General features: G+C 37.8%; 2 protein-coding genes across 3 annotated transcripts; one reads left to right on the top strand and one right to left on the bottom strand.

Annotated features, from left to right (window-relative positions):
* Positions 1-581: 581 nt before the first annotated feature.
* Positions 582-19,050, bottom strand: LOC116307316 (cytosolic non-specific dipeptidase). Of its 2 annotated transcripts, XM_031717502.2 has the most exons (17): positions 18,930-19,047; positions 18,827-18,845; positions 15,708-15,812; positions 14,300-14,428; positions 13,187-13,228; positions 12,168-12,248; positions 11,605-11,679; positions 10,154-10,234; positions 8,975-9,048; positions 8,499-8,573; positions 7,676-7,820; positions 7,160-7,259; positions 5,339-5,391; positions 4,690-4,808; positions 3,827-3,912; positions 2,799-2,965; positions 582-1,524 (listed from the first exon to the last, which is right to left on the bottom strand). In XM_031717502.2, the coding sequence occupies exons 1-17, from the start codon at positions 18,959-18,961 to the stop codon at positions 1,480-1,482; spliced, it is 1,428 nt and encodes a 475-aa protein (XP_031573362.1). In that variant the 5' UTR covers positions 18,962-19,047; the 3' UTR covers positions 582-1,479. The 2 variants fall into 2 exon arrangements, with proteins under 2 accessions (XP_031573362.1, XP_031573364.1); XM_031717504.2 differs by lacking the exons at positions 582-1,524; positions 2,799-2,965; positions 3,827-3,912 and adding an exon at positions 4,218-4,287 and having other exon boundaries at positions 18,930-19,050.
* Positions 19,051-21,660: 2,610 nt separating this feature from the next.
* LOC148912883 (uncharacterized) lies at positions 21,661-22,805 on the top strand. Its single transcript, XM_089026333.1, has one exon. The coding sequence runs from the start codon at positions 21,726-21,728 to the stop codon at positions 22,803-22,805; it is 1,080 nt and encodes a 359-aa protein (XP_088882459.1). The 5' UTR covers positions 21,661-21,725.
* The last annotated feature ends 665 nt before the right edge of the window (positions 22,806-23,470 follow it).

The raw sequence follows: 23,470 nt of genomic DNA, 5'->3' as shown, positions 1-23,470 counted from the left end.
GCACTATATTTCTTTATGATCCCCCCTTATTAGTGGTGGCTACTGAGTGATTCCCCTTTGATTCCTGTCAATATTTACCTGATTTCCCCCAAGAGGCGCTATATTCCTTTATGATCCCCCCTTATTAGTGGTGGCTACTGAGTGATTCCCCTTTGATTCCTGTCAATATTTACCTGATCCCCCAAGAGGCACTATATTTCTTTATGATCCCCCCTTATTAGTGGTGACTACTGAGTGATTCCTCCTTTGATTCCAGTCAATATTTACCTGATCCCCCCAAGAGGCACTATATTTCTTTATGATCCCCCCTTATTAGTGGTGACTACCGAGTGATTCCCCTACGATTCCTGTCAATATTTACTTGATTCCCCCAAGAGGCACTATATTTCTTTGATCCCCCCCCCCCCCCCCCCTTATTAGTGGTGACTACTGAGTGATTCCCATTTGATTCCTGTCAATATTTACCTGATTCCCCCCAAGAGGCACTATATTTCTTTAGTAACAGTACCCTACAGAAAAATCAATGATGAAACAGAAACAGCAGAACGTTTTTTACCAATTGCACCCAAAACGGCAAAGCATTATGGGAATGCAAAAACTGTTTATTTTCGTTTTATCTGATCGTCTACACATGTGATTGTGGATTTTATTAGGCACAGTTAAAACGTCGAATTTCACGTGATGAATCTACTGTAAACAAGAAAAACCTGTTTGCTTAAATTAATAGGCCCCTTGCAGTTAACAGTCACGTGTCTGTACTGGTGAGCAAAGTTTTGTTTTTATTTTAGTTGGCCATTCTTTTTAGCTACTTGTAAAGAACTGAATGAAATGATGTGTAACCAGTGTGTTACGAAATGCAGTTTCATTACGATCTCTCGAAACAGGTTGTAGAAAGTTTGTTTGCTCACCAGTATATTTCACCAATGGGAATCAAGATGTTCATTCATTTGCTCTCAGTGAATTAATCAGCACGAGATTACTGAGCTGCAAAGGGCCTATTTCGTTGTTCCCTCGGAACATTAGCACTATTTTGTACTATTAATTAGTGTTTCACGGATTAATTGTTTGCACTCTATATTTTCCATTATTTTTATCATATTGTGTCCTCAATTAGTATATTTCATGCTAAAGTATATTGACAAGTGAATAAAGATTATTATTATTATTAGAAATTAACGGATTAAAGTATTTAGACACGTGAATGATGATGATTGATGATGATGATGATGATGATGATGATGATGATTTGAAATTCTACGTTTGAACCGTGCCTTAGTCTACCAACTATATTACGGTCTGAGTAAGACCACTCTTTTTGATGTGTGCGATTCGTATTTGGAGTTTGTATAGTAAGCTATTGATCTATTATTGTAAATAGGGCTATTTAATTAATAATAAATCTATGATCTGTGCGATTTAATCGTGATTCTTGTTGAAAACTTGTGCTACTTGTTCTTGATACTGTTCTTCTTGCTTTTCTCACAGCTTAGCAAGCTCTTCAAAGTAGGCGGCAATGACTTTGTGCTGTAAGATATCATAAGAAAACGAGAATCGTTTCACTTAGTTCATACAAAACATCAATAAATTGGATTTAAATTAAAAGACTTCTTTAGCTTGGGCGTAATGTTTTCCCTTTTCAGACCACTTGTCATTCTCTTGAAAATAATATCCTTTGTTTGAGTTATATTCATATTCATCCAAGGGAGCACTGCAGACATAAATTTGTTGATTGGTCTTCCTGTGGTAATGATGTAGGCTGACAAATACGGTTTTCCGCGAACGGATAGCGTGGGCTCAAATAAATATCAAAGATGGCGGCGTACATAACTTATATTTGTTTACTTATGAGCCCGCGCGAAACTGTCCCCGATCGACTTTTGAGAAACCGCATGCGCGTCCAAACAACAAGAAGACCAATCAATAGCGCAGCACACTGATTCTAAAAATAGCTTAAAGATTCGGACAAACATTGCATTCTGTTTAACCACTACGAGGATCATACGAACCGATTTTATTATTTTTACTTAAAGTTACAATAAAAACCCATGTAAACTAAGATCAACTGCGATCGGCTGTGAAAATTATCTGCTGAAAGTAAACTTGTAAGTTTGTTTGTCCTAATTTCGCCTTTGTCTTCGTTTTTATGACGTCACGGTTGCGCTGCGCTATTAAATTATGTACCACAGAAAGATCAATTAACAAATTTATTTTTGCCGTGCTCCCTTGTATTCATGTGTCTTCTCGTGCGCAACCGTTAAACAAAGAAATAATATTCTAGGGAATGACACGCGGTCTGAAATGGGAAAACATTACGCTCCCAAGGTAAAAAGGTCTATCATAAATGTTTAGTGTATTATATATTAGCATATACCAACTTGTGTACTTCCTAAGAACGCGCGCGCTCATTGGTTAATTGGAGGTGAATATTGCACGATATTCACCTCTGAATCTCGGAATATTGAGTCGGTAACAAAATGGCATCTGCCGGCAATCGTTTTGCTACAATTTCCGATGAGGAAATTGAAAAAACGAAAATAAATGCCATTCCTATCAACGCTAAAAAGGCAACCAAGTATGGCCTAAACCTTTTGCTAAAAGTTTTGCAAAAAAGTTTTGCGTGAATTTGTCACGCAAACTAAAAGTTTCTGTTTGTTTGTTTTTATTGAATTATTGTATATAAAGATAAGTTACTCTGTACACAAGTTGGCATATGCTATAACAATTATTCGCCTCGCGTCTCGGTAAATATTCCCCGATTTTCACTTCGCCTTCGGCAAATAATTGCTAATTCTACTCACCCCATTGATATAGTTTGAGCGATTTATTTTCTCATTCTGTGAGTGAGCTCCATCATCACAGGACCCTACTGGTAACAACATGACATTCTTGCCAGTAGCCTCTTGTAAAGATAATGTTACGGGGATGCTACCTCCTTCACGGGTCAAGTCTGGTTCCACTCCAAACACTACGAGTAAAGCAGGATTTCCTGTTAGCGTACTGCGAAATGAAGCATTTCTTAAAAAATCCTAGTCAACTACAATGCACTGCTCGCCGGAAATAATGGAATGCTTTGAAAAGCGCCATTTTCTCTACCAGGCAAAATGGCGGTTTAGTTGGTGTATTTTGAAAATCCAGTTCCATCGGTCTTGTTATTCCTGCTAGATGTGTTACGACCATCATAATATAATGATACATTTTCAAAGCTTTGCGAGATTTTAAAAATATTGGTAACGAATCTAAGGTAGATTTTGAAAGTTGTGATTATTATGGAATCTTTTGATCGACAATGACGCTGGTATTCGTGGAAACTCGCCCTTAGCTTTTAAAAAAAGGTATTTTTTAGTCTTTTGTTTATCAACAACATTCCTTTATTATTACTTTAGACTAATTCCATACGTCGGTGTTTTCGCTTTTTCGTCGATTCTGGATATCGCTCACACGCCTAGTTGAGCGACCACAACCCACAAAGGAGCGAAACCTACGACTTATGGAGACAGTCTATTTTCCACTTAAGTATGAGCTGTTTTTGTCTTTGGAAAAATTTGCCGATGTAAATCATGTTTCGTCAAGGTACTTTTTTCACTTGAAAAAATTCCTTGATACAGATGCGATTCGAACTTGCGATCTTACCAGCAAACATGAGACGGGTTCGAACAGCTGTTACCGTAGTTGAGCACGCCTGGAGCTCGGATTAAATTTTACCCGAGAAAATTTAGCTTGAGAAAACATAACCCTAACCCCTCGCTTTCGAAGATTGAACCATTTCAACGTGACAAACGACAAACAACATGACAAAAAACAATAGAGTTTTAGAACACTAATGTACCTGTTTTCATTGCATTTCTACCAGCCTGGTAGTGGGGATGATTGAAGTCACTCATCCAAGGCTCTCCACCGTGTCCCATGCTGACTCTGTAATATATAGAACATGTTCAGTGTACAAGAGGCGTGCCTCCCCCCATCCCTGCACCGTGTCCCATGCTGACTCTATGATATATAGGACATGTTCAGTGTACAAGAGACGTGCCTTCCCCCATCCCTGCACCGTGTTCCATGCTGACTCTGTAATATATAGAACATGTTCAGTGTACAAGAAGCGTGCCTCCCCCCATTCCTCCACCGTTTCCCATGCTGACTCTGTAATATATAGAACATGTGTGGTGTACAAGAGGCGTGCCTACCGCCATCCCTCCACCGTGTCCCATGCTGACTCTGTAATATATAGAACATGTTCAGTGTACAAGAAGCGTGCCTTCCCCCATCCCTCCACCGTGTCCCATGCTGACTCTGTAATATATAGAATATGTTATGTGTACAAGAGATGTGCCTTCCCCCATCCCTGCACCGTGTCCCATGCTGACTCTGCAATATATAGAACATGTGTGGTGTACAAGAGGCGTGCCTACCGCCATCCCTCCACCGTGTTCCATGCTGACTCTATGATATATAGAACATGTGTGGTGTACAAGAGGCGTGCCTACCGCCATCCCTCCACCGTGTTCCATGCTGACTCTATGATATATAGGACATGTTCAGTGTACAAGTAACGTGCCTCCCCCAACCCTCAGATGCTGACTCTGTAATATATACATAGAACATGTGCAGTGAACAAGTGACGTGCCTCCCCCAAGCCAAGCACTTATAGGCGGGATTCTACGGTATCTAACAGGGTGTAATAGGGTCACTCACTTCATATCGTTAGGGCTTCCACTTTCAGCATGTTTCTTTTTCAGATGATCAATGACAAGCTTTTCAATTTCAGCAGGTTTTTGATCTGGCACAAGACGAATGGAAAACTTTCCAATGACCTGCGAACAGAATTTGATTTCAAAATTCTCATACAACAAAATAAACTTTTCAGAACATTCCATAGAATTGCGTGCTTATTGGCCGTAAAGCGGTATTTGTATGAATAGGAAACATACGGTACTGGGTTACAACACGTACACGGTACGTCATGCTGTAACACTGAACTGTTTTCCGATAACAATGGTTATCGTATCAGTGGGAAACATGATATGGTACTACCGTAAAAATCAACATGTGAGTTAAGCGTTGTGTGCATAGAATATTAAATGTAGTGGTTGTGCGTGTGAGCGAAAAGTGTCCCCAATTAGTGCGAAAGCGCTAGAACGACTAGACACTTAAATAAAAGTGATTTATTTTTATTCTTTAGGTCAAACGTCGAGCTTTACATGGGCCGAACCTTATGACATCAAAGAAGACCGCCTTGTTATCTATTGTTTTAATTAGGGTTCGGCTCATGAAACGTTCGACGTTTGACCTGAGCCTGAGCCACTTGTACGAAAACCACTCTCAACATTAATGATCAACGTACCTTACGAGGAATGACCGTCTTTGAGCCAGGTTCATAAAACGCTCCTTCAATTCCTATCGATAAAAGGGTCAAAAATACTGAATACAATGAAAGCATGTTATGAACTCAATTTTGGGGTTTCATATCAAGTCGGAGGACTGGGGAGACCGGATCCAGGAAACTGAGAAAAGGACTGAAAAAGAAAAAGCGTTAGGCGAATCACAGCGCTGACTATATGTAAAACAAAACTAGAGAAGGGCTGGTTTCCAAAAACGCTATGTTCTGCGTTTTGGAAATATCTTGGTCCAAAAGAAGGTCAAACAAAGAATCCAAAACTAAAAGAAGTACCCCCCCCCCCCCCTTATATGCGCCCCTGGTTGGAATTTTTCGGAGTTTTAAATATGTAAAAAAAATTTGCGGACTGAAAACAAATTGTGTATGAGTATGTGTCCTTGAAGTCTCATATGAGACTTGGTAGCTCAGTGGTTAGAGCATGGCACCGGAATCGCCAGGGCACGGGTTCAAGTGCAGTTCTAGAATCAGAATTTTTCCTGAGTCTTTCAATTTGAAGCTTCATATACTGCGAGGATCAGCTCAATTTGAAAAGAAATTGTTAATGCATGGTAGAGAATAGACCTCTTTACCGAAACGACGGCCCATCCCATAATATTGATGTCTAAACGATATCAATTAATATTTTGAACATTGCCGTCGTATCGGTCTATTTTACAGTCATTTTCTAAGCTCTACTATCATACAGGAAGTTGCTATTTAAGCAATAGAAAACTTTTTCCGTGTTTACATAACCTGATAGCAACACGAAGGGAGGTTGGGAGAATTCGAGACAGTTATGCAAACCCGAGAACTGTCGAGAATTCTCCCAACCCCCCGAGTGTTGCTATCAGGCTATGTAAACACAGAGAAAAAGTTTTCTATTGCTTTTATGAAATAAATACTAAGGGAAAACATTACCACTTGCAAGAAAATAAATCTTTATTTGAATTTGATTCTCATATCAAAATACAAATTCTCCATACATCACCAACTTCAATCGTTAGCCAATCAAATTTCGTGTAATAAATGCCAAGGAGGCAAATGTGAAGCGAGAAAGAATCGCTAGCTAGCTATTTTAAACATTTATCATTCTAAAACTTTAAAACAAATACAAAGAAATGTTCAAAGATTGAATAGAAATCTTAATAAAAGGTTTCAGAATTGATTATCTTTACGAAAGTGATCAAAAGTAGATAACTGAGTGTCACTGTGACTGGAATTCTCGGTTGAAAGAAACGTGGTTTTGCTCAATTTGACAGCCAGAAAACATGGCAGCGAAGTTGAATGTTTCGTCTTGCTTCGAGAAGATATTTTGTGGAGCTGAAGAGCTATCGCTGGAAAAAGTTTGAAGCTGCTGACTGTTTCCTTGAAATAGTTGTATTCCTTATCGGGCGCGGTGCATTTAAATCATGAGAAAGCACGTCACTGAACAATTAACCGAAGCTGTCCTGACGAAGGACGTGTGGTGCCCTGTTGTAGCTCCTGAGGGAATTCTCTTTGCGGTGACCAACGAGAGATTGTCATGATATTACGATCAGAAAGACCTGCATGAGACCATAGGGTTATGCCTGTGGCCCTGACACAAGTCAAAATTTGGAACTTCGTCTTCAAAATACATTTTTGGGGGCTTTTTTTCCTCGAAACAAACTGTAAATTTTTGAACTTGTACCGGGAAAACACGAAAGTCGTGACGTCACAATTGTGTTTACATACCCTCATGCAAACATGGCTATCAACCAATCACAGCGTGCGTACTATTTAATTTATTTTATAATGTATTATACTCACCGTGTATAGATAGTGATGGGTAACGCCACCTATGCATCAATAGATCAGGCTTGTTCTCATGTAAAAGTCTGTTGTGGCCAATATCTTTACGATATTCTTCCTAACACGGAAAAGAATTGACAAACATTTATGCATTCTTCTCATACTCATTAATAATTTATGAGGAAACCAGCCAATAAATGGGCTATTTTTGGGTCACATGATTTTACTTGAGACCTGGTAAAGTCATGTGAAAGGACTGAATTCAGTCTGTAGTAACTGGAACAAAATTAATTCAGTCCTAGGACTGAATTAATTTTGTTCCAGTTACTATACAGACTGAATTAATTTTGTTCCAGTTACTACAGACTGAATTCAGTCCTTTCACATGACTTTACCAGGTCTCAAGTAACATCATGTGACCCAAAAATAGCCCATTGATTGGCTGGTTTCCTCATGAATTATTAATGAGTATGAGAAATAAAGTGAAAACCTTAATCAGAAATTATGGCTCAATCAGTGGTTTTCACGTCTTACCAGATCAAAGTCTATAGGATCATAGGACTTTTTCTCCTCCTCCGTCACAGGTGCTACGCTGTCGTTCACGCCTGGTACTAGGATGTTCCCCTTGACGTCCACTAGAGTATCGAGAAGACTAACGAGGTCTGTCATTGCTTCGTGTCTGTAAGCAAAGTATTCAACAAAATTCAGCAATAACCATGAAAATATATGTTAATGATGATGATGATGATACATGATGATGGTCATGATAGTGATAATAATGATGATTGTGATTATATTAATGCTGATAATGATGATGATAATTGATGATGATGATACATAACGATGATGATGATAATGATTTATATTGCGCCCTTTCTACATGGATAAAATCGAAGGCGTTTTAAATTTAGTTGTGAATTTCAGATAGCTTTTTATGCAATTTACAAATATGAGAGAGGGTTAGTGTGAGGTGTAGGCACTGCCAATCTACCTATGTAGATCTTTCTGCTGTTTTTTAGCCGTTTTAAGCCTTTTTCTTCTCACCAGCACTAAAGAAAGGTGGGAGAAAAGGGCTAGGGCTATTTACTCATTTTATTACAAATGTATTTTACTATATTTTTGACCCTACTATATGCAAGACAATATTGCTTGGGCTGCCTGTAGCTCAACCAACTAAGCCAATCGGCTGGCGGCTAATGAATTATTTATTTATACACTCGATTGCAGAAATGTTGCAGTGTAACATTCATACAAATATAAATACCTAATGAGATGTAGTCCTGAATGCTGCCTTTGTGGAAGGCTATTTTGTTCAAAGCCCCAAGATAAATCTACGTTATCACTGATCAATACTTACACAGAACCTCCAAAGACTCCCGAGTGCAGATCCTTAGTAGCACAAGCCACTTCCACAAAGAAGTAACAGATACCCCTGGAAAGCGAAAGAATTTAGTCATTTGTTTGTCATATTTGTTTGACTTACGAGAAAAAGACTAAAAACTTAGGTAAAGACCTTGAAATTGTTTCTTTATTTGCCTGAAACTCCTTCCACCTTTCTTTCTCCCTTCTTTTCCTTTTCTTCTTTTTTGCTTTCTCTTTTTCTTCCTTTCTTCCTTCCTTCCTTTCTTTCTTCCTTTCTTTCTTCCTTTCTTTCTTCCTTTCTTTCTTCCTTCCTTCCTGTCTTTCTTCCTTTCTTCCTTCCTTTCTTTCTTCTTTTCTTTCTTCCTTCCTTCCTTTCTCCCTTTCTTTCTCTCTTTCTTTCCTTCTCTCTCTCTCTCTTTCTTTCTTTCTTTCTTCATATTCCATTTGCTTCTAATATTCGTATTTACCTACCTCAATCCGTAAGTCACACAAGGTTTCTCCTTTCCTAGCCAGTAGTTGTCAGATATGCAAACATAGTCAATGGACTGGGAAAAAAAAAGGAAAGTAAAAATTATACCGAAATTATAATCATTGAACTACAGGAATTAACAGACGGGTGGGCTTATAATCGGGAAGTGGATATAATAACCAGGATTATTATACAATTTACTCACTAATTTGCCTTTGAATGACCAAGAGCCCTCAGGCAATCCACGATGTTGTGTGAACTCAACATGATAAATGCAATATCCGTATGTTTTTCTGCAGATAACCCATTTATCATATCAAGTTCACTCAATGTTACAATTGAGATTGAAATACATTTGCTATTTCTTTGAAAGCAGAAACAAATCTTTAATCTTAGTTTTTTGTAAAATGCATAATAAAACACTTATTGAATTTGGCTTTTGCATGATATCGTAGAATCAAGACCTCCACCTGTTTTATCCACCTATGGCTTTGGCAAAGAACATTGCCTTGGTCTTGATAATTTATTTATATTATGCTCAACTTCATGCGATAATTGTATATTCTACAGTACGTCTAAATAAACTAAGCAAATTGCAACATAAGTCAAGTTAAATCATTAGTGATTAATATGGAGTTACTAGCCTGCGTAGCGCCCCAAAGAGAAGGGGAGGGGGACTGGGGAGAGGAAGGGAGGAAAGGTAGGGCCTGCAATGAACCCTTTCGATTTTTCCTACCGCCCCCTAATTAATATGCAAACTCTCAACCAATCAAATTAAAGAATAAAATATCTGAATCAGCTCCTCTGACATCTGATTGGCATATCGAACTTATCAACCAATCAAAATCAACGTTCGGATTCTGAACGTTCGTAGGAAAAATCGAAGGGGTTCATTGCAGGCCCTACCTTTCCTCCCTTCCTCTCCCCAGTCCCCATCCTCTCCCCAGTCCCCTTCCTCTCCCAAGTTCCCCCTCCCCTCCTTCTCCAGACCAATCCCTTTCCCTTTGGGCTGCTATGCAGGCTAGGAGTTACAGAATTATTTTGCTTAGTTATCTATCTTAGATATCTTACTATCATCTTTTTGCCTTTACAAATGAGGTGAGTTTTTAATAGTGGTACCAGTGATAACAAGCTAGTAAAGTGAAGATCAGTGATTTAAGATCATGTCAATAAAAGCAAACCTTGAAGAAAGAATCCTTTCTCTCAGCTATGAGTTCATCAAGTCCTTCACTGCCAGACTCTTCCATTCCCTCAAAACAGAACTGCCAAAAGATATAAATAAGTGAACATAGAAATAAACAAATAAAGAGGTTTATAGAAAGTTTCACAGTATTTTCAACCCACTTGATAGAGCAGGCACTGAAAAGACAGCTGGTAGATTGAAATATTTAGAAGTTGATTTTTGAGGCAGGAGCAAAAACCAGAGAACCCAAAGAAAAAAGCTAAAAGCCCTCAAAGCATAAGAGAGATTCCAGAAACAACTCCGATTACATACAAAAACAAGCCCACTGAATGAGTCTTGGTGAGGGGGAGGGGGGTTGGGGGTGGGGCATTAGCAGCGCACACCACCCATGCCTATCACCCTTCTGACAAGGCACAGTATTTATTCTACATGGAGTAAGATGTTGAATAACCCAAAATCATTAAAGTTTTAGAGTGGCTTCTTGAAGTCAAAATGTCCCAAAGGATTTATGAATTATTCACAAAATTTCACAATTTGGTTTACAACATTTGCATCCATGTTGTATTGGCAATACAATCACTGGCCTTTGGCTCATGATTGTATATCCAATACAACACTGCCGCTCATATTGTAAACATAACTTGTCAAACTCATTAATAATTCATGATGAAAAAACAACAGAAATCACGACTGTGAAGAGTGTTGTAAATCTGATACAAAAATTGAGTTCAGTTGCATAAACTTTAAGTTGGATTTTCTTGGCCAGATTCATTTTAATTTTGAAAATTTTAGTGAAACACAAAGGAACTAACCTAGACGTTTGACAAGCAATCTACAATATGAGTGGCCGTGTTGTATCAGATATACAAACTTTCGGCTACACCTCCAGTTTGTATATCAGTGATATAACACAGCCACTCATACTGTATATATTACTTACATTGTAAAAACTGCTTTAGAAAAGGTAAATGTAATTTAACATGTGAAGTGGTTGCCCAATCTCCTGAGCCAGGGGCTCATGTATAAAGAAGTGCTCAATGAAGAAGTGTTTTATGAATACAGACTCATTTGTACAGGCTTAGCCTCGCTTAAAAGCAAATCATTTGCAAAAGACAAATGGTAATGTAAATGTGCAAGTTGAACAAGTTTTGAAATGCCACAGACTTTTAAAGGTATCTGTGAATAGCTGACTTATAGATGAGGTTAAGGCTGTACAAATGAGTCTGTGCTCTTCAAAAACAGCATGGAATGCGAAACTGGTGTATTGTGTCCTTTACCATTTCAGACTATCAGTGCTCCTTATTACAGGTATTTAAAGCTAAAGCTACATAGAACAGATAGAAGTCAAAACAGACGTGGAGATCCTGAGGATCGGATGGACCTCTAGCTCTGAAAGTCCCCCACATTAACCAACATAGTTACACCTGCTCCTTTAGAGAATCAAAATACCTTGATATTGATGGGCAGGTCTATTCCATTCTCTTTGTAGGCTTCAATCACGTGCAACCAGCACAACACAGGACCCTGACAATTTGATAACAAAAACAATTGACCATAATTGATAAAAACATTCTTTAACTCATCACTAGTAGATGAGCTTGGCATTAGTGCTTGTTCCGTGTGATGAGGGGGGCCTGGCACATAAAGTCAGAGTAACCATGGCAACTCTGCAGATCTCAATAAACCAAAGTACATGTACATCAAAGTGCATGTATGGGTTGCACATTAGTAGAAAGTTCCAGACCGAATTTAAGTGCCTACACCATTTTACCATATAATATTTCTTGATCACCTAGTATACTGACATATATACAGTACTGTACCAAGACCATAGCCAATATTGGACAATGTTCTGGTTTTCAAAAAAAAGGTGGTCCTGTTGTTTTATGTATTACTTATGTGAAATACATTTTTTACAAGGGGAAAAACATGGTTCTGAAGGTAAAAATTGGTGCGAATAAAACCAGACCAACTGTACTGGTGGCTACGCAGCCTTGTGATGTACTACCTACCTTATCATCTGTAGAACCTCTTCCGTATAGCTTTCCATCAATCTCTTTTAATACAAAAGGATCAGTATCCCAACCGTCTTCCTAGGATTCAATACATCATTTTCAAATTAGTCAAATACCATTGCTTTCCTTGATTACAGAGTCATTTACTCAAGGTTAGCTTCATTTAATCATCTAAATATTCACAAATACTAACTGTAAATTAGTAAAGAATGTGTAGTTCCAGAAAATATCCTTATCCCAGCCATGGAGGAAATTGGAAATTTTGTAGTGAGGAAATCATTCTCTCTCTTATGTTGTAAATAATAAATGGATAGCATGGATGCCATAGGCTGCTACAGCACTATCTCTGAATGCGCACTGTTTGGTTCATACCTTTGTTTGCTGGTTCAATTCCCAGCCTAAGCCAAATGTGAGTTGAGTTTGTTTAATGTGTTGTTCTCTCCCGTTCCACAAGGTTTTTTTCCAGGTTCTCTGGTTTACCTCCCTCCATAAAAATCAACATGTGAGTTAAATTTGTTTGATGTGTTGTTCTCTCCCTTGCCATGAGGGTTTTTCTCCAGGTTCTCTACCAGTCCCTCCAAGAAAATCAACATGTGAGTTGGGTGTTAAAAATAATGAGTGTAGCGGTAGTGTGTGTGGAGCAAATCTCACAGAAGAGCCTCTTACTGCCATTTGCATTACTACGCAGCCACCCCAGACACTAAATCAAGTCGTGCAGTTTGCAATAGACTACTGTCGATCATTCATGTTGACGCCATTTATAGTACATGTTTGGATCAGTGAGTTGGGTTTTCTATCAAACTTTCTCAATCAGATATCACGAAGGGAAGTTCCGAAAGCGATTGCAAAGAGTTTGAGTACATCCAAGTAGAATGATTTGATTGACGGCAGTCTATATTGCAAACTACACAACGTGATCTGTGTCTGGGGTGGCTGCATAGTAATGCAAACGGTGGTAAAAGAAGTGTTGTATCTAAAATAATATTAAATTCTCCCTCTCTATTAAAGGATTTTACCTGAAGAGCAGGCTGAACATCAAGATGGCCATAAATGCACACCTGGAACAAAGCAAACTTGTCAAAGCAGAAACAAAATTCATGTACTTTTTAAGTTTTTATTAGAGGCTTTGCACCATCACATGATGGCAGCCATGTTAAATGGCAGGAACAATACAATCGTTTTACATGAGAAGGAATTCAATTCCCAAGAGCAAAGGGATTTTGTTGTTCTGCCATCTAACCACAGGTAGCAGGACTAGTCCAAGCTGTATATGGCGCCGGCACGTGATGGTGCAAAGCCTCTATTCTATCTCTACAAATACTACATTACACAATACACCCCTTTGCAGCACTTTGGAATGTAGCTCAATCTGGGTGACAAAACAATAAGATCCAATTCTCAGGAGATTGGAATTCTTTTGTTTTGTCCCCCAGCAGATCGAGCTGCTTTGACATCACATTAAAGGGGTCTATGCTAACTTATAAATAGGCTACAGATAAAAATCAACAAATATAATCAAACAAATATATATACAGTAACAAATAAAGTAAAAAATACGGTAACGATAAAAGTCGAAAAAAACGAGGTGGAGCAGAGTTTTTTAAATTAATTTTTAGGCGTTTGGATAGAGGATGAAACACTCTTTCAACTGGCTTGATATTACTTCTCAAATTATTAAAATAATTCTTGGAGAATTTCAAAGCAGAAGTTGCCCAAATTGTATAAATTATGCTAATTAAAAAACAGTTTTCGTATGACTGTGAAAAGTTCACCGCAGGAACACAGTTGTGACACAGTAAGTGATACGCCAGACAAATCACATTGCACGAGAATTTACTCTCCATCCAATAACATACCCGGAACATGGCATAAACATGGTGCAGACATGGTCACGCCAAGATCACGGCACTTTTAGACCAATCATATTGTGCATGAAAAAAATCAGCCAATTAAAACTCTAGAAAGTATCACGGTCATGGCATGTCACGCTTACGGCACTGAGCTTTTCACAGACACGAAACTGCACTAGTTTCTACCACCCCCAATGTAGTTATATGACAGTACTGACAGAGACATGAGTGCACCTTTTATATTGTTTAATTCTAATACATGACATATGCAGGACTTACAGTCTTTTTTGCAGGATCATCACCCAGACTGCCTAAGATCACAGGAGGAAGGGGTAGTTTTGATCCATCAGGTAGAGTCTGCTGACCAATATCAGCCAACTCTACAGTTGCACCAAGCTTTTTGAGTTCCTATCAAATAACAAGCAATCAATTAACCAATATTTTATTGCGGTCTTTGATATTCTGTGAACTCATTTTACTGGCTTGTCGTAAAATTGGTCTTTTACTGCCGCCAGTCAATAACATAAGAGGTACTGACTGATTATTTTTGATTGACAGCAGCAAAAAATAAAAAATAATAAAAATTTACAGTGTGTGGCTTCAACCCGGGGGCAGGGGGTGTACTCTGCCAGAATTTGGGTAGAGGTGTTCCACTGGGATTCTGAAAGGGGTACCCTGTTTATGACAAAAGATATAATTAACTGCACTGATTTCCTGTTTCAATTATCATGTAATCTCGCGTATCATTTTTTTATGACCATGATAACCAGTTTCGGTCAATACGAAAGTAGAAACCCTGAATATGACAAGAAACTCAGGAAGAACTTGGAACTTGAGTGAAATTGCATACCCTGTTTATGACAAGAAGCTCGAGAAACCATACCCTGTTCAGCTGATCATCCCTGTATAGTCCATATATGGGAGTACCCCCCAGGGGCTTCAACTATCGAGTTCACAGAATATTGAAAACCGGTAATTCATATCTGATGTCTGGCTTATATACCACCATTATTGTTCCATATGGATAGCATCAAAGACACTTTACAATGAGTTTATGAGATGTGTTTAGTATGAGCATTTCTTTACTCCCCAGTGGTCCAATGTTGGTTAGTAATTATTATTGGTTGGGCCGCCATTTAAAGTGGTCATCTGAAACACTTGAGCTCTGACTGTTTGTAGATGTAATGTTATTATAGTTAAAAGAGGGGAATGGTTAGGAAACCTATGTTATCAGGAATTTATACACACACAAACTCATGCTCTGAATCATTGAAAAGTATTTCAAATTATTAAAGCAATGCTTTTTCCACTGTTTTTATTGCTAAACCAGGGGGATCCAGTATTTTGTTCAGGGAGGGGTGCTACACACAAAGTTAACCATGGGGGGTGCACCCCTAGAATCAAAGGGAAAAAACATTATTTTGTATGGGTTATCTTCGAAGTAGGGGCACAAAGTCAAAGCAGGGAGGGGTGTGCACCCCTTGTACCCCTTGGATCTGCCCCTGTACACGCTGATCGAGACAGCAGTCAGGACAGGGACATTGGCCAATAGTCACTACCATCAATCAGAGTGTTCAAATCTGTGTGGTAAAGCATGGTTAATTATTTTGTGTCCTCTTTAGAAACTATGACCAAGATTATCATCAGAATTCATTTCTATTTTAAAAGCTAATAAATCCCTACTTACATCTGCAACATGATTGACCATCTTCTCAATTTCCCCTCTTGTTTCTGGCCATGCAGAAACACTTTTAATCGCAACAGCATCTGCTAGACGTTGGATGTACAATTCCTGAAAGAAAGCATGAAGTTAGATCAGGGGTAACTATGCATGTATATGACCGATAATTTTCAATGTAGATAACAATGATTTTCATGGATTGAAAGAATAGAAAATCCACCAGGAGGGACTGACTAACCCTGCACAGAATTTAATCCCCAGTGCTGATTGACTAGCTGATTTATACAAAAAGCTATAAAAAAGAAACGTCTTTCCGCTACATTTCTGAAATGATAATATACAGTATTTGAAACAGCATACATACAATACTGTTGTAATGAAACATAAAAACAGTACTCTAGCACATGCAGATAGGAATCAGGGATCATTTGAGAATGAGAACAAGGCCCAAAGAAAGGGAAAAAAGAATGACAGTCCTAAAGTACACAGGCAGCAGAGCTGGTGGCAGAAAGGGCTTTAGTCCCCTACCCCCCCCCCCCCCCCACATACACACACATTTAAAACACACATTTATCTGGTATGCACCTATTGAAAGCAAGAGATCATGGGGATTTGAGAGCATTAATCTATTCTTATGCCTCTTCTCTAAATCCCCACCCCTTGCCAGGATAATCCCCCACCGGACTTATAATATTACTTTAATGAGTCAAACACAATTGTGAAAAAATACAGTGTCTATTGAATTACAATGGTAAAAATATGCATATTGTATGATATATGTTACTTAAGAATTTATATATATAGGAGAGGTTGGATATCAGTCTGTAGTTCTTCAGGCGTCGTCTGATTTCTTCAGAATAGGAGTAAGCTGGAATGGCCTCTTTGTAGTACGGTGCCATAATATAGATGTAAGAGACTGATTCACAGTGTTGGTGACTGTACAGTAGGTAGTAGTTATGGTAGACATTTCTTGAGCACCCAGGGTGGTATAGGATCGAGGAGGCTAGAATATTTGTTGTTGGATTTCTTGGTTAGTGACTAAATTTCACTGGATGTAACAGTAGAGAAAGCTGATAACTTAAACGAGACCATAGGTGTTTTAGACTCGGCGTAGATAGGACAAGAATCCACAAGTGTACTGCGTATGTTGATGATCTTGTTGATGAAGAAATCAGGAAATCTGTTGGATAGCTCATGTCATTAGCTGGTAACTGGGCTTAACTATTACGGTGCAACAGTTTATTAACCACAGAGAATAGGACTTTTTGGTCACCTGTGTTTTCAACGATCTTGTTGTTGTAGTATGATTCTCTGGTGACTGTGAGTAATTTATAATAGCGAGTAGATTGTTCATTAAATCGCACAGCATCTTCAGTTGTTCCAGTGCTGCGATAGCGCCGTTCTAAGTGGCATCTTCTCTCTCTTCTCCTCACCAAGCTCTTGAGTGAACCATGGAGCATGGGGTTGTAGTAAGATAGTTTTCATGCGTGCTGGAGCATGGACATCGACCAGTTTAACGAGTGTTTTATCGTTTCATTGTTTAATTGACGGGACACTAAAGTCAGCACACCACAGACACCTCCCCCACGATGGCCAGTGTTGTGAGGCGTATGATACATTTTATATCCTTTTGGACAAACATCTCCAATAATGTGATTTAAGCCAGGATTTTTTTGCACAGGAGCCATGTTTCTGTCACCGCTACGATATCACAATCATATTCCACTACGTCATCTTTCAGTTTGATGCCATTTTTGTTTAAAGACTCTGCAGTTGGTAACACCCATTGACAGCGACCTTTAGTTGGGTTTGAGGTTGAATTTGAATTTGAATTACATTATTTGTATTCACTCCTCTCAGGCGTGACTATGTTTCATGTTCTTGCTGTGTGATGATAGTTATGATTGCATTTCTTCATTGAATTTCCCACTGATGTACCTTTATTCCAGCTCTTCTACCTCTAGGATAGGTAGTGTTCGAGTCAGGAAATCAAGACTTTAAGCCAGAATTAATTAAATAAGTAGCAAACTTGGAGTTATCGAGCCAAGAGCTCTGATAATTTATAGATTCACTGAGCCGTAATCATCGATAATTAGACGCAGAAGTTTGGTCAGGCATAGTTGACTTAGACTATACAAAATAATCGTTGATTTACGCTTAATAAAACAGTCCTGAGAACAAAATGTTCCAAAATAAAATCGTTGTAGGACAGCTTATAGCAGTACTAGTGTATTTTTGGCAGAAAGACAGCAGTTTAAACTGCGTAAAATTTAGAAAAAATCGCAGAGAACTTAAAAGTCATGCAGTCGTGACCGTATTCAAATACAAAGAAATATTTTCAAAATTGTCTGATCTGTCTTCAGCATAACCAGAGCTGTTTTTTTCCTCTACTGTAGTTAAACCATCCCCCCCCCCCCTCTCCCTCCAAATTAAGCCGCAAAGTTTTGTTAGGATTATAGACCATATGAAAAACAAGGGAAAGTCTGGGAACGAGCACCATGAACAACTAATGATTTCAAAAATATATTTTGATAACATGAAAGACCATGTGTAAATTAGTAATTTTGGAGTTCTGCAACGTTGTCATATATTAAATCCCTGCAGAGTTATAAGCATTTGGAATGTACCAAAAACATGGCTGGTAGGCCCTGATTGGCATGCATGGGTGCCCTTAGTATGTTGTTTCTATATACAAACCTTTCTGATTTCAAACCGCTGCAGCATTTTATCATTTAATCATTATAATTTTGGAAGATTGCACAAATTTTAATATGCTCTTTCTAATGAAAGCATTGTTGTCTTCTATAACTGATGAACTAATGTATCTCAAAGGGCACGCCTTTTTTCATATTGTTTATTGTTGGGAACCCCGTGACTGCCACGCAAAGCCTCAGGATGTTTCAAAACGAAACTAGAAATTCACGATGAAATTCGTTGTCATTGCTTTTTACCAGAATTACTAATATTAAAATTCAAAGAAGCTTACATGCCATCAAAGCTTTATATAAGCCTTAACGTGATAATTAATATCATTTTATAATTTATACACTTTTTCATAGGCACACGTCCGGGATCATCCTACGATGGTCCCACAGCTAAAGCTAGATATTTCTAAATCAACATACCTCATTCTTAACCAAATAGCTGAGAATGAAATAAAAACAAATATCAGTTGAGTGAATACGAATGCTGGAAATACATTATGAATCTAAGATTTAGAAAACTTACGAGAAAACTGTTTCAATATTTGAAGAAGCCATGATTTGAGCTCCAAGAGAAAGAAAGAGCGTCTGGAAGATCGCGCATGGAAGAACCGTCTGAACAGGGCGGGAGGAGGGAGGGCGTTGAAACGGGCATACATCTATTGGCCGATCCGTGATGCGGAGAGGAGGACTGGGCACTACTCTGACTGTCAACAATGGCGGACCGTTTGTAGAGGAAGTTCGGCTGACAAGAAGATCTTTCAAAGGTAAATTTAGGCTTGTTTATCTATGTTTTTAGCCAATAAAACAATTTTATTGGTGTTAGAGAATACCCAAAACATAAAAAGAGTTTTTTATTACGAAGAATTCGCTGGTTTTTGTAGTCAAAGAACCATTTTAATAAGCGACTGCCTATGGTTTTTATGCTAGATTTTATATAGCAAATGCGGGCGCAGGGCATTTTTGGCTTTGTTACAATGTTTTCCAAAACCTAGTTTATATTTTTTTGAAATGTTCATATAGTGTTCTACTCATGTGAAAAAAATCAGACTGAGCAAATTTGAGCAAGATTGGTTTTTTTACATCTCAAATTTTGATCAGCAAAGCGCTAGAGAATTCATATAGTATGTACACCTTCCAATGATGTAGACAAAATCAAAATTGACCTGAAATCGACATACAATTTGTGTCTATCATGCTTTCCCGCCATAATTACAGTGAGCTTGAGTTTGATTTTGGGTTCGTAACGGTAATTTGATATTGACTGTTGTACCTTTTGTAGAGGATAATTCTATTTTAATTTTATTTTACATATATACATATATTTATTTCATTGTTTACATCCATATTTTTATATTAGCATCATGTAATTTTAATTTTTAGTTTAGGTTATTTATAACTTGGAGATATTAGCATGTACTTGCTATCTTGTAATTCAAGTATAAATAAAGTTATTGTATTGTATTGTATTGTACGGTGAGTTTTAAGCTTCAAGATGAGTTTCAATAAAGAATCAAATAAAAGACCCCTCTCGACTCCTAGAAAACCACCATCCAAGAAAGGAGCGTATTTTAGCACGCCTGTGAAAATAAAACAAAAATTGAAGGAATTACAGCTTCTTGGAAGCCTAAACGAAAGTTTTAAGATTGCAAATTATAATTCAACATCAAAAACATGTGGTGAAGCGTCAAGTTTAGTGGATACTGTAACAGTTTGTGATGAAGAACGAATACACGAACAGGTCAAACCGATAGATGTTGGAACTACAAATACTACTAGCACACTGCCTAATTTAGATGTTTCTGCCTCGGTGCATGATTTTAGGAATGGAAGTCCATTGCTTGAAGTAGAGTTGCTACTTTATGCACTTGTCAATGTAAGCTTTCCCGAAAATGCTTTCAATTTTAAAGCTAAATCTGCAGAAAAATATGACCCCATCATTCAAGTCATCGATAGAATTTATCAGGTGCAGTTCAAGAATCACGATTTAAGGAATTATTTTCATCGTGCCTATCATAATCTGGTGAAAAACTTTGGAAAAATGAAAGGAATTCTTAGATGGGTCTTTTTCAAAGAAACAATATCAAGAACTGTTGAAAAATTCAATCCCCTTCTAAAAAGTCTTTTGTCTGACAATGTTGGCACACACAATAGCATTGATGAATTTAAAAAGTTTTTGGAAATGGAGTGTTTGCAAATATTGAATACTGATCAGTCGAAAAATGAAGATATTTGTAAGGGTGATCATGATACCTCTCTGGAAATGTCTCAAAATGTATTTACAGTTGAAGAAATTCCTGAACTGCACATCTTTGAACATTTTCCTAAGTGGAAAGCAAACTACAGTCATGACAAAAAGACATGTCATCTGTTCTTTTTTTCTGGAAATGATGGTTATGCTAAAGTTGAAGTAATTATTAACAGAAGTCTAACCTGGCTTATAGCAATAGAAGGCAAAATTAAGTACACAGCAAACTTAGAATGGGCTGATGTCTCAAATTATATCACCAATGTTACTGAACTTCAAAAACTCATGTTAGTAATTGAAAGTTCGAAAGTTTGTAGAGGTTGTCCATTTGAGCCTTTTGAAGGAACTATACCAAAGGACATCAATCAACCAATTTTTTACACAAAAAGTAAAGAAGCTGCAGCATATGTTGAAACAAATCTCTCTCAATTTCATCAAAAAGTAATCAGATCAACAGGTTGTGTTATATTTCTCCCTGGAGCAGATGAAGTGGTTTGCAACAGTGTATGTGATTTGTGTATGAAAACAGAGCATTATTTAAGGACAAAAAAATCCAGGCTTAATAAAAAGGAAGACAAAGAGAATGTCTCACCTCAAAGTTCACATCTTAACTTCGTTTACATGAATAAAGAGGAATTACTTAGTGTTACTAGAAAGCAGGCAGCAGAGCTAAGAAAACTTCATAAACAAGTGCTACAACTTGAAAAATATAGAGAAAAGATGAGTGGCGTTGGAGAAAAGACTGACAATGACCTAAAATTTATGTTTAACAATCTTAACAAATGTTTAATTTCAAAAAGAGAGAAACTAAACAATCCGGTGTGCCAATGGGAAGGATGTTCTAGTAAAGAGTTTTCAGATGTAGAATGCTTATATAGCCATGTAAAGGAACATATTCCTGAGACTGACAGCACCATTGCTCCCATTGATTGTGTATATACTTGTTTGTGGAAAGAATGCCAAAAAAAATTTTCAAAGAAAAAGCTTCTATTAAATCATATTTGAGACCATACAGGCAGTGCACATGATCAGTTTTTTGAAATTTTGTTAAAGGATCAAGCAAAATCACTGACAATGCCATCAAAACAAATGCGCTGGCATCCTTTGGTAATCAAGTGGTGTTTGAGAATGTATAGTAAATCACATGCTTTGTATGATGATATTAGAGAATCTGGATTCATCAAATTACCAAGTGGCAGAACTTTAAGTGATTACAAGAATTTTTGTTCCCCTCAATCTGGGTGGAGTACAGGTAATATTGCTGCAATGAAAGATAAGATTGAAAAACTCAAACTAAAGAAGTCTGCTAGGATTGGTGCACTAATATTCGACGAAGTGAAAATTAAAGAAGGGCTGGTATTTGACCCCTCCACATGGGAGCTGATTGGATTCACTAACCTTGATACTGATGATGCTATTGACAATGAACGTCCCCCAAATAGCCAGCCAGAAGAAAGACTTGCAACACATGTTTTACAATTTTATTTCAAGAGTTTATTTGCAAAGTTTGAGTTTCCTCTGAGCTATTTTTTAACAAAATCAATCACTGCCCAGAAGCTCAATAGGGTTTTCTGGCAAGGTGTAAGCTTGCTACATGGTTTTGATTTCACTATTTTGCTTTCAATTTGTGATGGAGCTTCTGAAAACAGAGCATTTATAGCAATGAATGGGAACAATGCTACAAAGAGTCAAGGCTGTAATCCCTTTTCAGGCAGGCCTATATTTTTCTTCTCTGACCCACCACATCTCATAAAAAAGCTAAGGAACAATATTTTCAATAGTGGATTTAAAGAAAATCACACACGGTATTCAAGAACACTCAAACTGAACAACAAATATATTTTATGGGACCACATATATTCAGTATATGAACGAGAAAAAAGAAGGCGTCTTTATGCAACACCATTGAGAAGGGCTCATGTTCAGCTTGACAACTGGAGTAAAATGAGAGTAAAACTGGCTGTTAACACACTATCTAAAAAGGTTGCTGAGGAAATGAGAGCTCATGAAAATAATGCAACAGGATCAACACAGGAATATATATCCATATGCCATGATCTCTGGGAAGTATTTGATAGTAGGCAACCACTTGCATCTATTCATGACAATCGAATTACTAGATTAGACAATATTTTATCCTTCTTAGTAGTATAGGGAATGGGGGTTCCAGCGCAATCTCAACACGGGCAAGACCCGTGTCAAAAATCCACCTACGGAAACAACCCACTCCAAGTGTGGTTGGGGGCAACAGCGCAAATATGTTAGTCTATATATGGAGTGCGAAGATTGTAAGAGAACTTTTAAGAAAGAAGCGGATTTGAAAAAGCATTTGAAAATGAAGACGAAGTGTATGAGCAGTTATGATTGTGGATGTGGTAAGAAGTTTGAGACTAAGGTTAAATTGTTTTGGCATTGTCAGGACTGTGAGTACGACTACGACGACCTAAAAAGTGCTTGGTATTAGGTATAAAATATTTCCTATTATATAGATGGAATCCCAAAGCAACTTCAGCACGGTGTCAATACCCGGTAACGGTGAGATTGACGTTAGACAGTTTTGGCGTCAGTCAGAAAGGAAGGTTAAAAGGACTCTCCGAAAAGGTATAGAAGAATTAGGAGCCCTGAAAGCGAGCATAATGGTAGAAGTAAGTTTGTCAAAAGACGAGGTAATGACGACAGCAATGTTGCGATCAAAGTCGTTAGTGATATTAGAATCCACGAATCTGGATAGGTCACTCAGTGAAGCCTTAGAAGCAATAATGGAATCGCTGTCTAACTACACGAAAGAAGGATCGGGTTGGACAGTAGAGGAGGTTGAA

This window comes from Actinia tenebrosa, unplaced genomic scaffold, assembly GCF_029948245.1.
Source record: "Actinia tenebrosa isolate PJP-AT-01 unplaced genomic scaffold, QUT_ActTen_1.0 PGA_scaffold10__47_contigs__length_13832649, whole genome shotgun sequence".
Lineage (NCBI taxonomy): Eukaryota > Metazoa > Cnidaria > Anthozoa > Actiniaria > Actiniidae > Actinia > Actinia tenebrosa.
The sequence above is the reverse complement of the archived record's forward strand: the minus strand, read 5'-3'. Positions and strand labels throughout refer to the sequence as shown.

Coding starts and splice junctions, on each gene's coding strand:
- LOC116307316 (XM_031717502.2), bottom strand. CDS start 18,961: ATGGCTTCTTCAAATATTGAAACAGTTTTCTC. Junction 7,821..8,498: donor GGAGTCTTTGGAGGTTCTGT/GTAAGTATTGAT, acceptor CTTTGCTTACAG/ACACGAAGCAATGACAGACC. Junction 4,809..5,338: donor AGACGGTCATTCCTCGTAAG/GTACGTTGATCA, acceptor TTCTGTTCGCAG/GTCATTGGAAAGTTTTCCAT.
- LOC148912883 (XM_089026333.1), top strand. CDS start 21,726: ATGCCATCAAAACAAATGCGCTGGCATCCTTTGGTAATCAAGTGGTGT.